The sequence below is a fragment of the Thunnus thynnus genome, chromosome 13 (genome assembly GCF_963924715.1).
Source record: "Thunnus thynnus chromosome 13, fThuThy2.1, whole genome shotgun sequence".
NCBI classification, from domain to species: domain Eukaryota; kingdom Metazoa; phylum Chordata; class Actinopteri; order Scombriformes; family Scombridae; genus Thunnus; species Thunnus thynnus.
Window position 1 is genome coordinate 16,925,017 of NC_089529.1, and position 21,756 is coordinate 16,946,772.

General features: G+C 39.3%; 1 protein-coding gene across 1 annotated transcript; it reads left to right on the forward strand.

Annotated features, from left to right (window-relative positions):
* The first annotated feature begins 1,201 nt into the window (after positions 1 to 1,201).
* Positions 1,202 to 21,506, forward strand: unc119a2 (unc-119 lipid binding chaperone a2). Its single transcript, XM_067608366.1, has 5 exons — positions 1,202 to 1,842; positions 17,577 to 17,690; positions 17,865 to 17,964; positions 18,134 to 18,306; positions 19,351 to 21,506. Exons 1-5 carry the CDS (start codon positions 1,572 to 1,574, stop codon positions 19,461 to 19,463), a joined length of 771 nt encoding a protein of 256 aa, XP_067464467.1. The 5' UTR covers positions 1,202 to 1,571; the 3' UTR covers positions 19,464 to 21,506.
* Positions 21,507 to 21,756: the final 250 nt, after the last annotated feature.

Sequence of the window (21,756 nt, forward strand, 5' to 3'; positions counted from 1 at the left end):
CTGTTGACTGCAGTGTTTTGGCTCTGTTATCGTCATGCACAGTGCCGCTGCAGAGCTGTGATGGATAGTCATGTGTGACTGAGATCTCCTGTGAGTCATACAGAGACTTTACATGCATCACCAGAGAGAGTAAGGGAGACAAAAATAGGATTAAAACCTCACAGAATTGTTTCCATTCTGCTCCCCCCTCAGCTTCTCCAACTGCATTACAATGATCTGACATCTGTTTGTTGCTCCATGATTTATTTTTCAATGCAGAAAACAAACATAAAGTATATACATTTATGTCGACTTTACAGACTGTGAAGTCTGGATAAAACGCAGCTAATGAGCAATGCATTTATCAAACTGAGACTCGGCTTTAGATTTACAACCATTAATACATTTTTCTTGCAATTTTAGGGGGACAATTTTAACAGAAGCAGAGGTGGAAGAGTAGCAGTGAAAGTAGCAATAATAGACTGTAAAAATACTCCATTACAGGTAAAAGTCCAGCATTAATTAGTATTATCAACAAAAAGTACTTAAAATATCAAAAGTAAAAGTGCTTGTTCTGCAGAAGGGCTCCTCTCAGTGTTACTGGATCACTATTATTATTGATGTATTAACATATAAGCAGTACTTTAATGTTGGTTTAACTGCTCCATACAGTATTTGGTAGTTCAATCTGTAGCAAGGCATCATATTTAATAAACTGATCATATTTTTTATTGGTAAAATCTTCATCTGAACCGCAATGAGTGACTGTAAAAAGTACATTTCACTCTGAAATGTAGTGGAGTAGAAGTATAAAGTACTGTAGCATAAAATGGAAATACTCATGTTAAGTACAAGTACGTCTTAAGTACAGTTCTTGAGTAGCCTACAGGTACTTTCCAACACTGAAGAGGAAGACAAACTGGCGTACAAGAGACAAAACATGTAGTTACTCTGCTATTAAGGCCACTGTGCCACAAACTACAAGTCGTTATTAGTAAATGATGTTTAAATGTATTTTTCGTAGTTTTTAGCTTCCTCAACAGAAAAAAACACAAACAGTGCAAAGATAAGTGGTGTTATTCAATTGATGAGCGGTTTTTGTCGTCTTGATCGGTGTGCGTAATAGCGCATTTGTGGTTTGCAGCGCAGAATGTACGCAGAAGCGCTGCCTGTCAGCCGCACAGGACGCTGCTGAGGGGTTCCGCTGAGACGTCCCGTCCCCCCCTCCCCCCCTCCCCTTAACAGCGACGGCCATCTGCCGCCTCTTTTTCAATTTCAAAGCCAGCAGATTATTTCCCACAGACTCCCAGCTTCACTTAACACAACCGAAATATCGTCTCAGAGGGCAGCTGCGCAGAACGGAGTCCCGCTCTCTGCATATTGCGCTCAGCCAACGAGAGTCGGGGCCGTTTGCATGCAGCCCGTCTGCGGAGACAGACTGCAGGCTCATAAAGACGAAGCGGATTTGAATTAAGCACCGGATAACAGACAGCAACTGTGCATCCTTCGGAGAGGGAGGGAGGGAGAGGGAGGCAACTGTTTTGTATCTTGGAAGCCCAGGGTTAGGAGAGGGGGAGGAGGAGGAGCGGAGAATGAGCTATTCTTGTACCAGCAGAGGCAACAGCCAGGACCCATCAAGCGCTAAGAAGCCTGCCGGTAATAATCCAGGCAGAGATACCGGAGGCACAGACAGCAGCACGGACCGCAGCAGTAACGGCAGCCCGAAGCAAACGGCGGCGATGAAAGTGAAGAAAGGCTGCAACTCGACCGACGTGGGGGTCCCGGTGACCACGGAGGAGGACCTGCTCGGCAGCACCGTGATCACTCCGGAGGATGTTCTGGGCTTGCAGAAGATCACAGAGAGTAAGTTTGCTGCTGCTGCCGTGTCGGTTGTTGAGTGAGAGAGGAGGACAAAGGTGCTAAAATGTCACAGCTCCTATATGAATCATGTATGGCGTCATCACAGTGTCCCCTCATTTATGTAATCTATATAGGCCCTATTCAAACACATTATAATGCATCAATGGAGCTCCTTCTCTCCCTATAGAGGTAAATGTTGCCAACCTGTCTGCAGATGTGCATTAAACTTCCTCATTTAAGTATCCCTGTGACCTGTGGAGGTTAAGTTTAGCACTGGAGGTGGTTGAGTGAAGAGTGTGGTGGTGTGAAGTGAATGGAATAAGTGCTGGAAAACAATATTTGATGCAGCAGTGAAGGAAGAAGTGTCCAAATGCAGCTGAACATGCATGACTTACATTTTATCCTCTTAAATGACATCATCCCTTGCATGTCTTCATCATCAGGACGATTTGTTTAGAAAGGTGCAGGCGCTAAGGTGACCGAGGGGTCATCCTTCAAAACGGCCTGTATGCTTCCTTTGCATTAGTTGACGTCTAGTTCAGATGTTTCAGATGTTTTCACTTTTGTTCTTCAATCCTCCACAGTGAACTAAAACACTCAGACATCATGTGTGTGTCTCATGTGCAGCAGGAAAAAAATAAGATTTGTTGAGAGATATAATCTAAAGATCTCCTGTAACTCAGTGGAAATGTGGAGAAAGTGATCTAGTTGGAGTTTTGCAGGTTCATTCTGCAGCCAGGTAGCTTTTAACCTCAGCAGGAACAATATATTCACTTGCAGATTACAGATCTAACATTCAAAATGTTGGTCTTCTTAAGTATTACTTTGCTTTCTATGCACATAATTTAAAAACTTGTTGTGTTTATCTAAAAAAGACACTGTATGCCATCTTTAAACACAAGTAGAGCTGCTTATTCACTCATAAACAAACCAATTTGATAAATATTTCCAAGGCAAAGAACCTTTTCTTCCACTTATGACATTTTGATTACCATACTTGTTGTTTAAAAGGCCTGAAATACTTTCATTTGCATATTCATGTGTAACACTGAAAATGAAGATGATTATGTAGCGTATTATTTAATGCATTTGCTTTTTAATTATGTCACAACTTTAAATCTCAAACAAGCTTCTTATAACAAAACAGAGGGAGAAATAGCAGCCAGGAAGCTCTTATGTGCACAAGAACATCTTCATCTATCACCAACTCAGGTCTTAAAACAGCAGTTAGCTAACAGGTGACCAGGAGGGCATTTGACTATTTAAAGGCCGGTAGCTAAATACCTGACTTACACAACGCTGTTACATTAGCTGTTACAATGCAAACTGAGTGTGATAACATGCAAACACGCTGTCAGTCAATCATGATCTTCTCTGAGGTGTTTTAAAAGGTGTTTGAACATTTAAACTCACTTTTTTCTTTATTCATTTATTTTAACTGAACACAGTTCCTCATGTGAATGTGAGACGTCATAACAAACACAATGAGTGCTCGTCTTTATAGTAATAAATTATTTGTACTCGAATCATATTTTTCTGATCCCTTTCCCTCTTTTTCCTTATTTGTATTACTCTTTCATGTAGCTCAAGACAACACAGGAAGTTTATGTTCTGATGAGGAATGAGATCCTACATAATCACAGCTTATTGAGTTTAGGAAGAGGAAGAGCTCTGGGAACATCCTTTGGCTCGGCTCGTCCTCCGTCTATTACTGACGGTCACTGTTGTGTCTGTAGTTGTTCTAGTGTATCAGGGACAAGAGATGCACGTGTGAGTGTCTTGTCTTTGTGTTTTTATCTGTAAGTCTGCTGCCAGTGATCCCCGCGAGTGAGTCTTTGTGGGGATTGTCATCCAGCTGACGCATCAGGGAGTATCGTAATGATTCTGTCTCCCACCCTATTAACGGTCTTGGAAACTCGCACTTTCCCTTCTCCCAGCGTTGTCGCCGGAGGCAAGAAGAGGCATGTGTGAATCACCACAGCAACATGGATACACGCTTGAATCACTACGGCAACGTGAAGCATCTCCCCTTGGTTACAGCCAGCGGAGCGTGCATCTCTGTTCTGTTCTCCCACACACTTCCTCCTCTACTTCCCCTTTCTTTCTTTCCCCTCATCTGCTCAGCTGTTCTGTAGTGTGGTTTTGCTGTCACTTGACACACATACAGACAAATATATATATATACAGACACAAACACATACACGCCTACTCTTCACAGTTTCGTGCGGTCAAACAAAGCAGGAGAGAACCTGAGTTCTCTCCTCAGGGGACAACCACTGAAGCCTTTCTGTTGTTTTGTGACTCGTCTGCTGTTTCTCGCTGCTGGTGCACATTCTCAAGTGGCTGAAATTGATTCCCCCTTTAAGTGGCGCGATACACAATTGACAACACTAAGCACAGCTCAGACAGACTGGACAGCTTTTTTTTTACTCTGCGGTTGTTTGAACCTGCTCGCAGCACAGATGTTTCAGCATCACAGGAGAGGACGTTTGTGTCAAACACACTCTCAGAAAAGTGACTTTCAAATAGCATAAAGTTGCCACTAATTATTTCGTGCTCCGTCCATCTGGTAATCAAAGCAAGCTGCTAAGATTAATTAAGATTTGCATAGACAGAACAGGCTTTCTGCTCAGTTGACTGATCTGATCCAAACTGATGTTCTTAAGTGAATCTTAATCTGCTGCATCATTACAACCCTCTGAGCTGCAAGAAAGGCTCCTCTGCAGACACCATGATTGTGTTTTGGTCCTGTTAAGGCTGCAACTATATGTTATTGTCAGTATGATTATTTTTGTCAAGTTAACCAGTTTTCTTCCTAAAAATAAATCAGAAACAGAATTGTTTGTTTTGTCTTAACCAAGAAATATTCAACTTACAATATGAAATAGAGAAAAGCTGTAATTTGTCATATTTTAGAAGCTGGAACCAGCAAAATAACTTAAGAAACTAAAACTTTTTGGTCTGACCAGTACTGGATTCCTAAGGCTGATAGTGATATTTGAGAATTATAAAAAAAAAGTTTAAAAAAGTTATATTAAACACTTTATTTTTTTACATAAACAAATATTTTTGATAAAGATCCTTTGAATTTGGTTATTTAAGATGCGTGCTAGAAATGTAACTCGTCACTAGAGCTTTGGTCAGCGCTGAGCTAAATTCAGTCTTTCTGAGAAGTCTGAGAACAACCAGCAGATGGTCAGCAGCATGCAATAAACACAGTCACGGACAGTCACACCCATGAACAGCACTGGTGCAGTTTCATAACTTTAAATTGCAGTTGAAGTCAGATGTTTACATACACTTTATCCAAATACATTGAAACTCAGTTGTTGACATTTAATTGTAGTAAACATTCCCTATTTTAGGTCAGTTAGGATCACTACATTATAGTAGAGTGAATGATTTATTTCAGCTTTTATTTCTTTCATCACATTCCCAGTGGGTCAGATGTTTACATACACTCAGTTAGTATTTGGTAGCCTTTAAATTGTTTAACTTGGGTCAAACGTGTCAGGTATCCTTCCACAAGCTTCTCACAATAAGTTGCTGGAATTTTCCTCCTGACAGAATTGGTTTAACGGAGTCAGGTTTTTAGGCCTCCTTGCTCACACATGCTTTTTCAGTTCTACCCACAAATTTTCTGTTGGATTGAGGTCACGGGTTTGTGATGGCCCCTCTCTTACCTTGACCTTGTTGCCCTTAAGGCATTTTGCCACAGTTTTGGAGGTATCCTTGGGGTCATTGTCCATTTAGAAGACCCATTTGCGACCAAGCTTTAACTTCCTGGCTGATGTCTTGAGATGTTGCTTCATTATATCCACTTAATTGTCCTTCTTCATGATACCATTTATTTTGTGAAGTGCAACAGTCCCTCCTGCAGCAAAGCACCCCCACAACATGATATTGCTGCCCCCATACTTCATGGTTGGGCAGGTGTTCTTCGGCTTGTAAGCCTCCCTCTTTTTCCTCCAATCATAATGATGGTCATATGGCCAAACTTCAATTTTTGTTTCATCAGACCAGAGGACATTTCTCCAAAAAGTAAGATCCTTGTCCCCATGTGCAGTTCCAAACTGTAGTCTGGCTTGCAGTGGCTTCTACCTTCCTGAGTGGCCTTTCAGGTTATGTCGATATAGGACTCGTTTTACTGTGGATATAGTTACTTTTGTAACTGTTTGCTCCAGAATCTTCACAAGGTCCTTTGCTGTTGGTCTGGGATGCACTTTTCGCGCCAAAGTTCATCTCTAGGAGACAGAATGCGTCTCCTTCCTGAGCAGTATGATGGCTGGGTGGTCCCATGGTGTTTATACTTGTACAGATGAACGAGGTACCTGCAGGTGTTTGGAAATTGCTCCCAAGGATGAACCAGACTTGTGGAGGTCCACAATTTTTTTTCTGAGGTCTTAGCTGATTTCTTTTGATTTTCCCATGATGTCAAGCAAAGAGGCACTGAGTGTGAAGGTAGGCCTAAAAATACATCAACAGGTACACCGTCAATTGACTCACATCAGAAGCTTCTAAAGCCATGACATCATTTTCCTTAGTTTTCCGAGCTGTTTAAAGGCACAGTAAACTTAATTTATGTAAACCTCTGACCCACTGGAATTGTGATAGAGTGAATTATAAGTGAAATAATCTGTCTGTAAACAATTGTTGGAAAAATTACTTACTGTCATGCACAAAGTAGATGTCTCTGACTTGCCAAAACTATAGTTTGTTAAGATGAAATCTTTGGAGTGGTTAAAAAATGAGTTTTAATAACTTCAACCCAATTGTTTGTGAACGTTGACTTCAACTGTACATTTCCTGAGTGTCTTAAAAAGGAGATGCAGTGGTGAGACTTTTTTTTGTCATGACAGTTACAGAAGCGCTCACACAAATGTGACCGAAGCAACAGTGTGAACGGGCCTGTGAGCTTTGAGGTTTTTGGTGTGAAAGCAAAATAACCAAGCGATGATCTGTGAGCATCCAGAGCTCACATAACCCACTTAGGCTTGTACTCTTTTAGCAGTGTGTCGGTGCAGATCTGATGCAGTTCAATGCTCTGTGCTGTTAAATAGGGTAGCAGGTGATGAAAACAGGCCAGTTTTATTTGCTTGTCAAGATCATTGTAAGATGACACAGATGGCTCATGCTGCAGATGTCCCCTATGTTTCATTAAACAACATAAAATCCACATTTTTGGCCCGATGTGACTGTTTTTCATAGAGTTTATTTACACAAAATGTTCCTCATCTATCTCATCATGCCAACAGGAAGCAGTTGCTCACCTGATGTCATTACGGTGAAGCTGTAAGTCGTGTGAAATTAAATGTGACGTCTAACTGCTGCGTCCATACTGTGTCTGTAGTCCTATGATGAACTCTCAGCCTCTCTTCCTTCTCTCGTCTCCCCATCCTGTCGTCTTTTTACTGTCCCAAATTTTGAAATCATCCCCATTTTTGCTGCAGCACTGTTACCATGACACTGCGGTCAGCAACTCACAACTTAGGTCAGAAGGGCAGGGACAAGATGTGTCACTCCTCGACACCTACGTGCAAGCTCCTACAAGCTACATAACAGTTCACTGTGTTTGGGAGAGATGATTGTTATGTATCGTGTCTGTTTTACACTAAGCAGTATCTGACAAGATGCTTTGGTATTAAAAATTCAAGTTTTCTAAGAACTGAATGAAAATCCAACAATGTAGTGGCCACAGGACTGTGCATACACTTTATGGACTTTTTTTGTGAATAACACCTAAATATTCTTAACTTGCTGCTTTCTAATCAAGAAAAAGACAAAAAAAGACAAAAAAATGTATTATTTAGTGGTGTAACAATGAATAAAAGTGCCTCCACTGGTATTTTTGCCAAGGCAGAAGTTTAAGACTTCAAACTCACAACCTTGCTGAAATATGCAGCAAGTTTTGTGAAAACAATGCGAAGAGTCTTGTTAGCAGCTCTGTGAAGCTGCAGTTAAGCACAGTGGTGCTTTGCTAAATGCTAACATCAGTATGCTAACATGCTCACAATGTCAAGCTCAAGTTTGTCATTTGCACAGAATAAACACAAGTCATCTGTACAATTCAATACTTACAGTAGGACAGTGGCAGGCAAATTGTGGCCTGTAGGCCAAATTTGGCCCTCCAGCAAAAATATTTGGCCCCCTGATGAAAGCTTTGTTTTGACTTTCATTGTTTTCATCAAAACTTTTGCAGATTTTTTTCACAAATCCGGTGTAGATAACAAAATAGATACAATGTTCATGTAATTCCCAATGAAACTAACTTAACTAACTAAAATAATTAACCTTGCTCCTACAGCTGGAGAAGCCTTAAAACCATGTTTGAACAGTGCATGGTGCTAAGACTAAGTCTGATTAACCTGCCAGTAATGAAATTTAAACGTGTGAATTCTAACATTGTTTTAATTTAACTGCTTTAGCCCGTTGGACCAGAACGGATTTGTTCTTTGTTCATCATAAATAGGAGGCAGTCAAACAGAAATGGTGTGTTGATGCAACAACAACAGTGCTTTCAATTAACCATAAATGAAGCAGGCCGCTGTTTATTGTGTATGGATAATCAATAAAGTATGTCTCCAGTCTGCATCACAAAGCATAAACTCACTCATGAGTGATGCTAACTTTGGCTAATTAGCACTTAACACAAAGTACAGCTGAGACTGATTGGACAAATTAAAATTTAACCTGATGATGGCATTAGAGGACAAGTCAATGATCACCAAAGTGATCACAATTCATCCTGTGGGTGACATGAATGTCTGTATCAAATTTAAGGCAATCCATCCAACAGTTGTTGAGAGATGTCACTCAAAAACACAAATATTACATGTACAGTGTATCATCCTCATGGTGGCGGTAGAGGAAATGTCACCAAGCTCAGTGGGATACATTGTCTGAGGATCATGAATGTCTAATCATCTAATGTTGAATTATTTCAGTCTGGACCAAAGTGGCGGACAAACCAATGAACTAATATCCCTGTTTCAAGCTAATGAGTGACTCTGTTGAAAATCTAATGTCCAATGTTGATCCAGATGAACAGTAAAGTCAGTAAATAGACTGCTGAATTTTTGCTGTTGTTCTGCAAATACTTAAAACATCTGCGGCACTCCCATCTTTCTCTGGCCCACATTGCAAACTAAAAAAGGAAGTTGTAAAGTAACGATGAAATGACTTCTTCATTTTTTTTAGCCGTATTTCTTGTTGAAACAAGATGTTAAGAGAAAGAGAGAAAGGGCTCATTCAAGAATTGCAAGCACTCCATCAAACCCAGTTTCACAGTCTTTTCCTAGTTACCATCCTTACTGCACGCTTGCATCTCTCCGTCCTCGTCTCCCTCCGCCCTCGCAGCATTAACCCTGCCCCCTCCCTCCAGTGATTAGTTGGATTTGCCTTCATACAAGAAACTAAACCGGATTAATGTGAGCTGTGTTGGGCCTTATTGCTTTCCTCCTCCCACCGAAGCGGTGGATCCCCTCGTTACCAAAACAGACCAAAGTATTTGCTGTTGATGTTGTCATATTGTCATCATTACTCTGTTTTACTGTAACATCCTGCAGGTGTTCAGGCAGATAGTGACTGTGTTTCCCATATTCAGTAAAGGTCGGCCGATGCTGAAATTCGAAGACTAAAATTGGCATCATATTTTAGAGAATAATATATCAGCTGATGTTCTTTTTTTTCACAGATGACTTCATAAGGAAAACATTTTGGCAAAGCTCTCTCGGTTATTCAGGGGCTCTGGCGTAAATGCTGTATATACGTACTGAGGAAATAAGATATTTATGAGTAAAAACCCTCTGGATAAGCAGGTATAGCTAATGGGATGGATAAATAAAAACAACAATGACATTTAATACAACAAAAATAGAAATTTTAAAATAGTAAAATATAGTCAAGTATACATGAAAATACAGCCAATTACACATTTTTTGACTTTTGGTGGCTCTAATTGTCTGTTTTTTAGATAAATCTAAAAATACTGTAGGTGTTGATGTGTTAAACGCCAACATATCCTGTTCATGTAGTTTACATGAACTATAAACAATATTCTGTATTATTTTGAAACATCATGTAACTTTCTTTTTTTATTTTTCTGTCTGACTTTTCACACCAGTTTGATTCTGTCAGGATACAGAATCAAACAGACGTCACGAGATAAAATCTGCTGTATGTTTGTCCACATGTGGCAATCTTGAATCTGACCTGTAACTTAAAGCCGTGACCGCCACTGTGAGGTGTGCAGGCGGGCAGGAGATGCGTGGTTGCCACGCCGACGGAACCGAGGGCTCCAAGCCAGAGGAGGGGCAGAGGTCCAGGAGTGGTTTTATAGGAGCTGGCTGTACTAGATGTGGTTGAGAGACACTCAGCGGGGCTGAAGGGAAGCTCATAGCTCATGTGGGATAAATGAAAAAATATCTGAAGGCCTGAGAGTAGCGGGTGTTAATCGCTGAACTGAAACACAAAATGGGCCTCATGCAAGAACATTTTCATATTCTTATCATAAATCTTTCACTTTTTTGTGAGTGTTCACCAAACTCTTAAATGCACAAACATTTCCTAAATTGCTCGTTTCAACCTGATGATCACTAACATAGTTGATGCCCTCAAATTTCTACCTGTTCTACTCCGTTTGTGGGGAAGTTTAATTCATAAAAACATCACCCAAGAGTAAAAAGAAGACACTTCAGCAGTTTCATTAGTATTAGAGACCTGAAAAAAATTGAAAATATTTCTACAGTTGTCATCTCTGTGTGATTGCGATGAAATATTTTAAGGCTCAGCTTTTACTCATTACTACAGAAAGATAGATTGATTTGAATTGATTTCCACTCAAATTTATGTCCCCATGCATCCAATTGTTGTGTTTCCTGCAGCAGTTGCAAAACAAAGTCCTCTGGTAATCATAAGTGTAAGAAAGGGGAGAAAATGCAAATGAGTTGCTGATTTTACACAGTTGTCCCTCCAAGTATAAAAAACACTGTTTCATCATCACAAAGTGTTTGTGCTGTAAATAGTATTTTTATTAGCCATGCTAGTAGCGACACTATAGGGATGGCAGTGAAGGTCGATCACTTTGGTCCAGATTGATTGGGTGGATTGTCAGGAAATTTGGAACCACTACTAATGATGCTTGGAGGTTGAATCCTAATAACTTTGGTGATCCTTTAACTTTTCCTCTAGCACATTGACATTGAAATTTGTGGTTTTTCAACAATTATGTGAAATTTTGACATAAAATTGGTATTAATTTCACTTTTTATCTAGCATCATCATCAGGTTAAAATTTCAGTTTCTCAAAAACTAATGACATCATCCCACGAGCTGTACTTTGTTTTTACTGTTAATAGTAAATGTCAGCATGCTAACAGTAAACTAAGATGGTGAACATGGTAAACATTACACCTGCTGAACATCAGCATGTTAGCGGTGAGCATGTTAGCATGCTAATGGTAGCAGCACCACACTGTGCCACAGAGCTACAGGTATGGCTATAGACTCTTAGTCTTGTTTAAGCCGATTTTCACCCCTTAACTCATTTTTAAATGTAGCAACAATAATAAATAAAAGAGCGCTAATCATTTCAAACTGTCAGAAAACTGCCTTCACTTTCACATTGTACAGTACTTATTTATTTATTATTTATTTGATAGGGACAGAGCACATTAATGAACATCAGTATAAAATACAAGATGCTGGAGTTAGCAAAAAATGCTAATTAATATCCGTTGTCTCAAGGCAGGTAACAAAAACAGAAACAGTGTAAGTAACACTATGCAAATAAAAATATACAAATACACAAGTAGAAAAAGACAAAATACATTTATTTATGTATTTATTTGGACCATGTACAGTGTTAAACATAAATGTTACCATTTGATGTACTGTACCAGAGTTAGTTTATAGCTAATTTTCATCTGCAGTCCCTTCAGCACGTCACAATTAAAACATATAACAGCAAAATAACAAACAGTACAAAGCAAAAAACACACAGGACACATAATACGAAATACAAAGCTACACACAACAACACATCACATACAACCACAATGTCAACTAGAAATTGTACACATGTCTGGTTAAAAGTGATCACAGTTCTGGTTTGTCTTGAGCGATTGTTTGAGGACACTCCCTTATTGCAAGTGATAGGTCATCCCGATATTTACTACCCTTTCACTGACAGTGCAGTTTGTCCAAATGTGGTACCTAATAAACCCACAGTATAAATAAAACTTGAATCACTCACTTTTCCATACAGTCAGGTTTAATTAAATGTGAAAGCCAAAACCTTGAGAGATTTTTATACGATTAAATGTGTATCTTAGTCCTAAACTTCCAGTGAGGATGGACCCATAGTGAAGTTGCTCTTCCTCAAGTGGGACAGACTGAACTAGATCCCATTATCAGTGTCAGCTGTAATGTTCGTCAGCGTGTGTGTTGTGTTTATAAGCCTTTAATATGGTTTCATGTGATCTTAAACCCTCATACTGGAAGGTTCCTAAGATCTGTCCTGTCCCAGCGTTATTTGGGTAACTGCTAAAAGGAGCTCAGAACGGTTTATTTTGGATGAATGTAGGTCATATACATACAGTACCTGTTGAACTGTGTACCAGACCTCGTCTCGTTGTAACCCGTTGACACATCTGCAGTGAGGGGACAGAGAGGATGTCAGCTGAATGATGACAGAAATGATTCAAAGCATAAAAAAACTAAAATTTCTCTGATAAACAGTCTCTTGCTCTCTCAGTATGTGCTACTCTTTCAGTTCACTTTGGTAAATTAGCTGCTAATAACATAGCATCAGCTTTTGGCTTTATCGTTAATATATATTGTTGAAGTAATCCTGAAGAAACACCCAGTTAATATAGTGGTTTAAGCATGTGTGGTGTACTGTATACTCCAGCTGTGTCAGCTTTGTGGGCAGCAAACACTCCTTGAGAAGCAGGTGTTTCCGTTTACAGTGCAGCCAAACAAACATATGTTCTTTTTTTCAAGTCAGTCAATAACAATCTGATTTCATGCTACACATCAAGCAAGTAGTTTTCTACACAGCAGCAGGGAGGAAGGAGTTAGTTCCCTCACTGAGACGTTGGATGTATGCAGCTTGTCACTTGCAACTCTTCATCTAACAGTTCAGTGTGGATGCTCTGTTTTTGTTACATTACAACCTTAAACATACCACCTTACAACCATAAATGACCATTGTCTTGTTTTATAGACATAGACACAGATTTTTGATGAGCGATTGTAGTCAGCGCTATTTTTGGTGACAAATACATTGAGTTTCTTCTGATTGATGCACAATAATTGCCAGCAGTAGGAAATGTTCAGTTTGCATTAGCATTTACTTAGTGCAGCACTGATGCAACTAGTGAATGACAATCACTGAAGCTGTTATCAATGAAAATTACAATGGATTGCATGCTGCATCGTTTCCTGTGAGTTGCCTTTACATATGAAGGCAGTTTGAATCCAGTGTGGGAATGGCAGACTCCCCCACTACCAATATAAATATTATATAGAGAGATAATTTACTGAATGTAAATATCTTGAATGGCTATAGCTGAAATAAAGTTGATCATTAATTGACTTTAATTAACTTTAATTGACAAAAATGGGGTCAGATTTCATGAAAATGTTAAACTTTAATAGCTGAAACTGAAAAGTAACTGACCAAAAAGAAAATATATATTTGGAACAACAATTACTACAAAGATCTTGAACTCTAAAAGGTCTTACAGAGAGGTGCTATTCTTCATTCACTACTCTGTAGTAGAAAATGAAAGAAATTTTACTGAATGTTTCACACATTCGGTAATTTCTCTTTCTGTTGTCACACTATCAACCATTAGGTCCCAAAAAAATGTAAAAGTTATGAAAGACCACATCATTGAAATGTATTGGTGCTGTTCATATGTAGCAGCTAGACGATCTCATTATAAAATATTAGATCTGGATACATTTGTCCCGTGATGAAGACAGGAAATCTGAAGTGGTTGCAGGATTTTGTTGATACCTGCTGATGTTGAAGTTTGAAGAAGATGAGCTTCCTGTTTCCCAGCAGTGTTTGACCGCTGCTGAGTTCACACTTACAGCTCGGCTTTTAGTCTGCGTTGCATAATTCATCCTCGACTGAGGTGACCAGATGCTCCACACTTTGAATTAATGTACTGTAATTTCACTTACGGTTGGTTCAGTCCAAAACAAACACACACACACACACACACACACACACACTCTGTCTGTAGGTGCTTACTATCAGCACGGTCCAGAAGGAGAGCTGACAGTGATAAACAGGAGTCTGTTGGTGGCTTCAGTAGCAGCAAGTTATCCTCAGATGGCTTTGTGTGACATTGTGTGTGTGTGTGTTTGATCCAAAGTAACGGACTGCATGAAATTAACAACAAGCACCTCAGGTTTAGTGAGACAAAGTGCGAGCACACACACAATAAACTCATTGTCTCTCATTCAAACACATTGTCCTCATGGGACTTCATTAGGGGGCTCAAAGGTATCTATTAGCAGTAGGTTAGCAAAAGGACAAGGACAACACCAGCTGTGGTACAGTTCATCACACATATGTGCAGATGTACCCTCTGCACACATGCACGTGCACACACACACACACACATACATAGATAATATATGTTGTTAATTACAATAATGTGACTGCTGAGTGTGTTTTTGTTGTCTGTTTGTGTCATGTGAACGTGGGGACGCTGTGTGACTCTTCAGGTGTTGTCAGTTGTGCGTCGCTGTATGCGGAGCTGATGTGTTTAGAAGAGCCGACCTCAGCATTCAGACTGACAGAGGAGCAAAGGCATCTCAGCGTCACCCCGGATCAGATCAGCTCGGTCAGGAACGCTCACCTCGAACAGTAAATGGGGTTGACAACATGCTGTGACTCGCGGGTACGGTTTGACTTCCGGGGACGCTCCAGCATGAATACATAAACATGAAAAACAACATGCAGGGAGCGTTGTGAATAATCCTCCTGGGGGATTAATGTAGAATGAAAAAAAAAAGAGCAGAACCAAAGCAGCAGGCTTAAATCTGTTATCGACTAACAATACCTTCATCATACAGACTCCTGACCTTCACATTATTTCATTTATAGCACATTTCACATTTAGGAACACTGGTGATCATTCTGGCTGCTAGAGATTGTTGTAATACCACCATGTTTCTGTAGTTTCCAGCAGCAGAGTTTGTAACTGTAACTATTGGTGCACATGTCTTAAACATACTGCTTTGTTCCAGGAGTCACTGGAGGAGATGAGCACAAAGTGCTGTACTTTTTTTTGTGTGTGTGTGTGTAACACAGTCAGACGTTTTTGTTCCTCTATTTTCTTTGCAGCAGGTGAATCCTTAAAAGCTTTTCTGTAAGATATTGTTTTCGGAGATCACTCGCCGGATGAGACCGGACAGACCGTCTCCCAAGATGACCAGCCAGTCGACATCCATCGTCATGCCAGAGAGAACAGTCTTATCTCAGCCAGCCCTCTGATAGTTTACTTGCAGCACTGACGTCTCTGTAGAGTTTTGAACATAAAATATAATTCCTCTTGGAAGATACATTTTGGTATTTGAATTGCAATCTAATATTTTTTGCTGCTGAAGTTAAGATTCATGTTTTTATTGAACAGGTAAATGAATTATTTACATACTTATGAATATTATATTACATTTCTGCCAAGTCCGATCCACTAGATGCCTCTAAATTCTACACGCTGCACCTTTAAAGGATAGTTTCACAATTTTTCAAGGTTTTTTTTTTTTGCTACATTCCCCCAAATTTCCCTTGAACTTCCTTTTTAGATGTTAAACAGTTAAATGAATTATTTACAATTTTAAAAAAATATTAGGAATGGAAATGAACAGCGTTTATGTGTATGGTGTTGTTGTAAATATACATTACATTGATGATAATAGGTGTATCTGTTAGCTGCATCTCACAGTCAACATAGTTTAAAGCTCAGAAAAAGCTTTTTTTGCAGGAAAAAGTTAAGTCAATTTTATGTGTATAGCCCAACATCACAAATCACAAATTTGTGTCGGGGGGCTTTACAATCTGTATAACAATACAACTCCTCCTCCTATACTTAGAGCCTTGATTTGAATAAGGAAAAACTCCCTTAAAAAACCTAAAAAAAGAGGGAAAATGGATGAAACCTTAGGAAGAGCAACAGAGGAGGGATCTCTCTCCCAGGACGTACAGACATGAAATAGATGTGTGTACAGAAGTAGACCAGCCTATCAGTGGTATTGATGGACCTTAGTTTTGAGATTATTATGTCACACAACAGGTGAACCGTTGTGTTGAAGTTATTGACAAGAGGCGCTGCTGTTATCGACTGTCATGAATTACAGTTCACAGCTGGGAGCTGATGGTAGCATCTGGAAATATCATGTTATTGTTGTTTTTATGGTGAGAAGCTGTCGCTGTCGATCGGTGATAAATACACAGCTGGTGGCCTGTCAGAGCTGCCATCGTTAGCCATTAAATCATCCGTGTCTGCACTGATGGACGTCCATGCCTCAGCTGTGTTACTGTTGTCTTTGAGGAAACAGATGTTGGCCGTCAAAAGAAACAGCAGAACATGAAGAGACAACCGCACATATGAAGCTAACAGACGGACACGGATGTAATCAAACATGTTTACTGATGTCCGCTCAGGTGCTCAGACCTGCAGTGATCCACTCTCACATCCCTGAAACAATGTCATCTCTTTATATATTTCATTCACCGACATCATGTGAGCTTTCCGGTTGCGAATTGGGGCCTCAGTGGTGGTGATGGAGAGAGGTTGCACTTACACATGCTGGCCAGTTGTATCATTGGATAGAGCAGGAAGTGTCTGCTCTGCTGGGGAACGCTAATAAGCACTGACACTGCCTGGTGAGGGCAGGAAGGATTAGAGGAATAAAAATAACTCTCCTTTCTTTCTTACTGGGTGCATGTGTGTGCCTGCATCGTTGTGTTCAGGAGGAAAGCAGCTCCTCCAGTACAGTTTTATTGAGATTTATGTCAGAAATTCACTTAAAATGGTCAAAAAGAAATGATTTGACACTACAGTAAATATGATTGATTTTTCAGTATTTGAATGTTCATTGCTGGAAAGCAGGTTTTGGTTTATGTCTTCATGTGTGTGAGTGTCTTAGTATATTTTTATTTACAAATACACATTATCAGTATAACCAGGAGCAGTTTTACTCACTTTTAGAGTATGAATTTTCTTGTTAGTGTGTTGTCTGTTCATGAAGAAGATTGAAAGCAAAACAGTTCTTGACTTGACTTTGGTGCAAACAGTGTTTATTAAAAGAATGAATTATCTTTGTTTGCAGCGGTTTACTTTTACTTTCCTCAATGTTAAACCAGCTTTGTAGCAATTATTTGTTTTCATTCATTTGTCAAATATGTTAATTTTTAAAGCTCTATGTGTAGAATGTTTATTATGGCAGCAGATGTGATTTGTTTGTTTGTTTGTTTTTTGATACGACCACTTGGGGGCACCAAACTCTGAAATTTCCAAATGCTTCACATTGTGGTTTTAAAGGAGAAGATCTGGATGTGTTTGCAGCAATTTGATCAGAGAATTAATATTCTTGATGTGTTTTTACAGAACATATGTTCTTTGTGTTTCAAGTACTTTCTTTGTCTGTAATCTCCAGTTAATAAAAGTGGTTTCTAACTCAGTCTCTGACACTGCTTCTCCCTTTTTCTCTCTCAGATTATCTGTGCAGCCCGGACGAGAATGTGTACAACATCGACTTCACCAGGTTCAAGATCAGAGACATGGAGACGGGCACAGTGCTGTTTGAGATCACCAAGCCTCCATCCACAGGTGGGTCACTGAAATAAACTGTGGATTTGTTTCACTAAGCCTTTATCCATGAAAACACATAATAAAGCATCATATCTGTAGGCTGCACTCACACCCACTAATCATATTTGTTTTCAGTCAACCAAATTACCTTTCTAAAAATATTTTATTTCATTTAACTGATCCTCACTGTAGACAAAGCTGGGGAGAAGAGGGATATTGACCCGAACGCCGGCCGCTTTGTCCGCTACCAGTTCACCCCCGCTTTTCTCCGACTGCGGCAAGTTGGAGCCACGTAAGTGTGAATGTGTGTGAATCGTTACTTACAAGGACGCAGTTACCAGCAGAATTATTATCGTCTCCTCGGTCTCTCTCTTTGTTTTATCTGTTTGTCTGTCTCTGTCTTTCTTACTCACCTTTTTCTCTTTCTCTGTCTGTCTATCTGTCTGTCTTCGTCCCTCTAGCGTTGAGTTCACAGTCGGAGACATGCCGATTGAAAACTTCAGGATGATCGAGAGACATTATTTCAGAGAGAAGTTGCTCAAGAGCTTTGACTTTGAGTTCGGCTTCTGCATGCCCAGCAGCAAAAACACCTGCGAGCACATCTACGAATTCCCACCTCTGTCTGAGGACATTAGTAAGTCTACACACATGCAAACACACACACAGACTCTAGAAACCACAGTATGGAGGTCCTGTGGTTCAGATAGCATGCATGCTGTTTAGTGACAATACTGTAATTGGCAACTTATTCTGTCTGTGGTCATAGTTACTTCTGCTTTTACACAACGCTTCATTCACAGGTGTTTTTAGCTATCGTGCCTTCATCAGGTTGGTTTCAGAGGGTTGTTTGCTGTTTTTTCATATATAGTTCATCAATTAGTCATGTGACTCTTGGATAACCATATAGACAAGTTATACAAAACAGCGCAAAATACAATATTTACTCTAAGTACAGCAGAAAATTGACAAAAACACAGTATATTCAAATCTGTTCCCTCTCAGCTCACTCACATGAATTATTTTATCTGTGTGCGAATATCCGAACTAAATAGATTATTACTCTAATACTGTGTTTCCAAACCTTTTTGACTGAAATTAAGCAACATCTGTACTTGTGACCTTTCATCCCAGATTATGGCTTCAGTGTTGACATGAATTATGATCGTTAGGGCTGCGGTTGATGATTGTTTTCATTATCGATTAATCTGTGTAACTGTAACTGTAGTCTGTAAACCCTAATCTGTCTTCAAACTACTAAATTTGACTGACCAACAGTTAAAAACTTAAATATATTCACTTCACAATGATATTAAACAGAGAGGAGCAGTGAATCGTCACATTTCAGAGAATGTTTGGCATTTTTTGCTTTATTACTGACTTGAAACGAATTAGTAAAACAGTTCGATTACTTTTCTGTTGATCGACTAATTCATTAATCGACTTATTGTTTTAGCACCAATGACCTGCTCAACAAATTTCTCACATTGTTTAATTTGAAGGATTTTTATAACCCTAAAAAAGTGAAAGTATCTGGTATTTCACAAGACAAAATGCACAAATTTGAGCAAAGTCAGAAAAAAGAATCATATAAAAAATATCTATTTTTTCTTCCTTATGCCTTTAATCATCTTGGGAACAAATCCTCTAACAGCTGTGATGTTTTTGTTTGTGCCTGCAGTCAGAGAGATGATCCTGCACCCGTACGAGACGCAGTCCGACAGCTTCTACTTTGTGGACAATAAGCTGGTGATGCACAACAAGGCGGATTACTCCTACAACGGTGGAACGTAGAGACAACAGACCGCCAGGAGAGACAGGTGGATGTATGGACTGGCCTGAGGGACGATCAGAGTACACTGGTGTGTGGTGTTAACATCCTGTCAATCCAGTAGTCTCTCTCTCTCTCTCTCTCTATCTCTCTCTCTCTCTTTCTCTCTTTCTTTTTCTCTCTGTCTCCTCCGCTGATCAGCAATGGTCCTGCTCGTCACGAGAACCATCCAGAAAACGCCCGTACAGATGTGTCAGTTACCGTCTGTGTGTGTGTGTGTAAGCATGTAGAGGTTTGTGTGTACATGTCAAAGCCTAAAAAAAACAACACACACAAACACACACAGGTTGCAGCCTGCTACAGAGCTGCTGTAACGCAGTGTGTAACATGATAAACCAGCAAGTAAAGAAACTTTTAGGATGGTTCGTGCTCTTTAGCCACGTCGTAGAGTAAGAAAGAAAAACTCTTTTTCTCATTCCTGTACATGTTAGGCTTTAGGAGCAAATCTAGCGTCTATAAAAGTGTGTTTTTAGGAGTTAAATAACAGTTTTGGGAAACAATTTCACAGATAATGTGAGTGTATGTTTGTCTGTGTGTATGTGTGTGTGTGCTTTTTGGAGTGTGTGTGTGTGTGTTTTTGTGCTTTGTATGTTTGTCTGTGTGTCGACCAGTATGTCAGTTTGAAGCATGATTACTGGTCTGGTAAAAAATATATTACTTTGAACTTCAGTAATGCTCAAATAGATTTCCAAAACCTAAAATGTTAGCACATTTTCTACACAGTTAGGCAGTAGTTAGTGGTTTTGAATTTAAACTTCCTGTTTCCCTTTGTTCCTCATTTATTTCTCAAGTCATGTGACCTGTATTAGCTGTAGGACGTACAGTATGTGTTAATTGTCTTTGCTCAAAGCACAACATCTCTACAGAGCCAACAACGAGGAAACTTGTAAAGGTGAGCTGGTCAGATGTGACCATAAACGTACTTTGTCATCTGTGTACCAACTCGCTTTTCCAGCCTCGTGTGGCTTTGTTTAGGTTATAAAGAAGTTGTTAAAAACTTTTAAGTTGCACTGTGTGTGTCCAAGTTAAAGTTCCGTCGTTTGGAAACTCTTCATAAGAGAAGAAAAAGGAAAAAAACTTGGATTTGTAAATGTTGATATTTTTCAGTCAGGAACGTGATGCAAAAAAGGAAGTTCAAGGGAGATTTGGGGGAATGTAGCAGAAGTCGTTTTTAAGAACAAATCACCCTGAAATCTTATATTTTCTCTGTCTTTTATGTTGTTTTCTCTGATTTCTGCCTCTCTTACATTTCTATCTCTTACACATTCCTGTGAGCGGCAGCGTGTAGATCTGTTGTTGTTTGAGGGCATTTATTACACAGATCACACATCGGATCAATACCTGAACTGTCTCTGGATGCCTCTAAACTGTAATATGCAAACATCAGCTTCCTCTCTGTTTGTGCTGAGAGGCATCCTGGCTCAAATAGTATCCAAATTGCTTTCTATTTTTCAGCATACCTGCTCATACAGTCTGTTTTTAAGCCCTTAAAAAGTGTTTCATCACTTATGTTATTCTATTTAAATTGCAGTAAACTCCGTCCATCTATTACTGCAAGTGTGTTTAAACAGACGCTGACATTTATTTGCAGATAATTATTTGAATTCAGATCAGTACAAGAAAATGGTGGAAATCATATTAGATTCAGATTTATATTTATATTCTCCTCATTTCCTCAACATGATCAAATCTGGATGATTGTTTTTTTTTCCCCTGGTTTATTGATCCTGCACTAGTGACTGATTATGACTTACAGAGAAAAGAGGGTGAAATGAGCACGATGAGACTCTGGACTCTGTTTGTTAATCAGAAGATAAAACAGATTGACTTGAATGTCGAAAATATAAAACTGAAATGTAGAAACAGATTTATTTATGACTGATTGTGACTCATGTAAAAAAAAATTATTTTAAACTGATGTAAAGTTTTTGACAATTCAAAATGTCGTTGTGACTGAACAAAAGTAAAATAAATAAAGATTTATGGGACTTTTTGAAATATCGAAATGTCTCGACTGTTAATGTTGTGCAAGTCAGAGAGAATCCAGTTTATTCACATGATGATGCTTTATTTTCACACTACAAATGTCTCTGGTACATAAAAGTATAATGTAGAGAAAAGAAACACATTAATGCAGCGTGTTGGGAGCTCTGCTGGGACGTTCTGTCTCTCTTCCACATTTTATGTTTATTACATTAACTGTAATAAACACAGCAGATACTGATCTCTGCTCTGATTGTATCCTGTTGGCAGCCT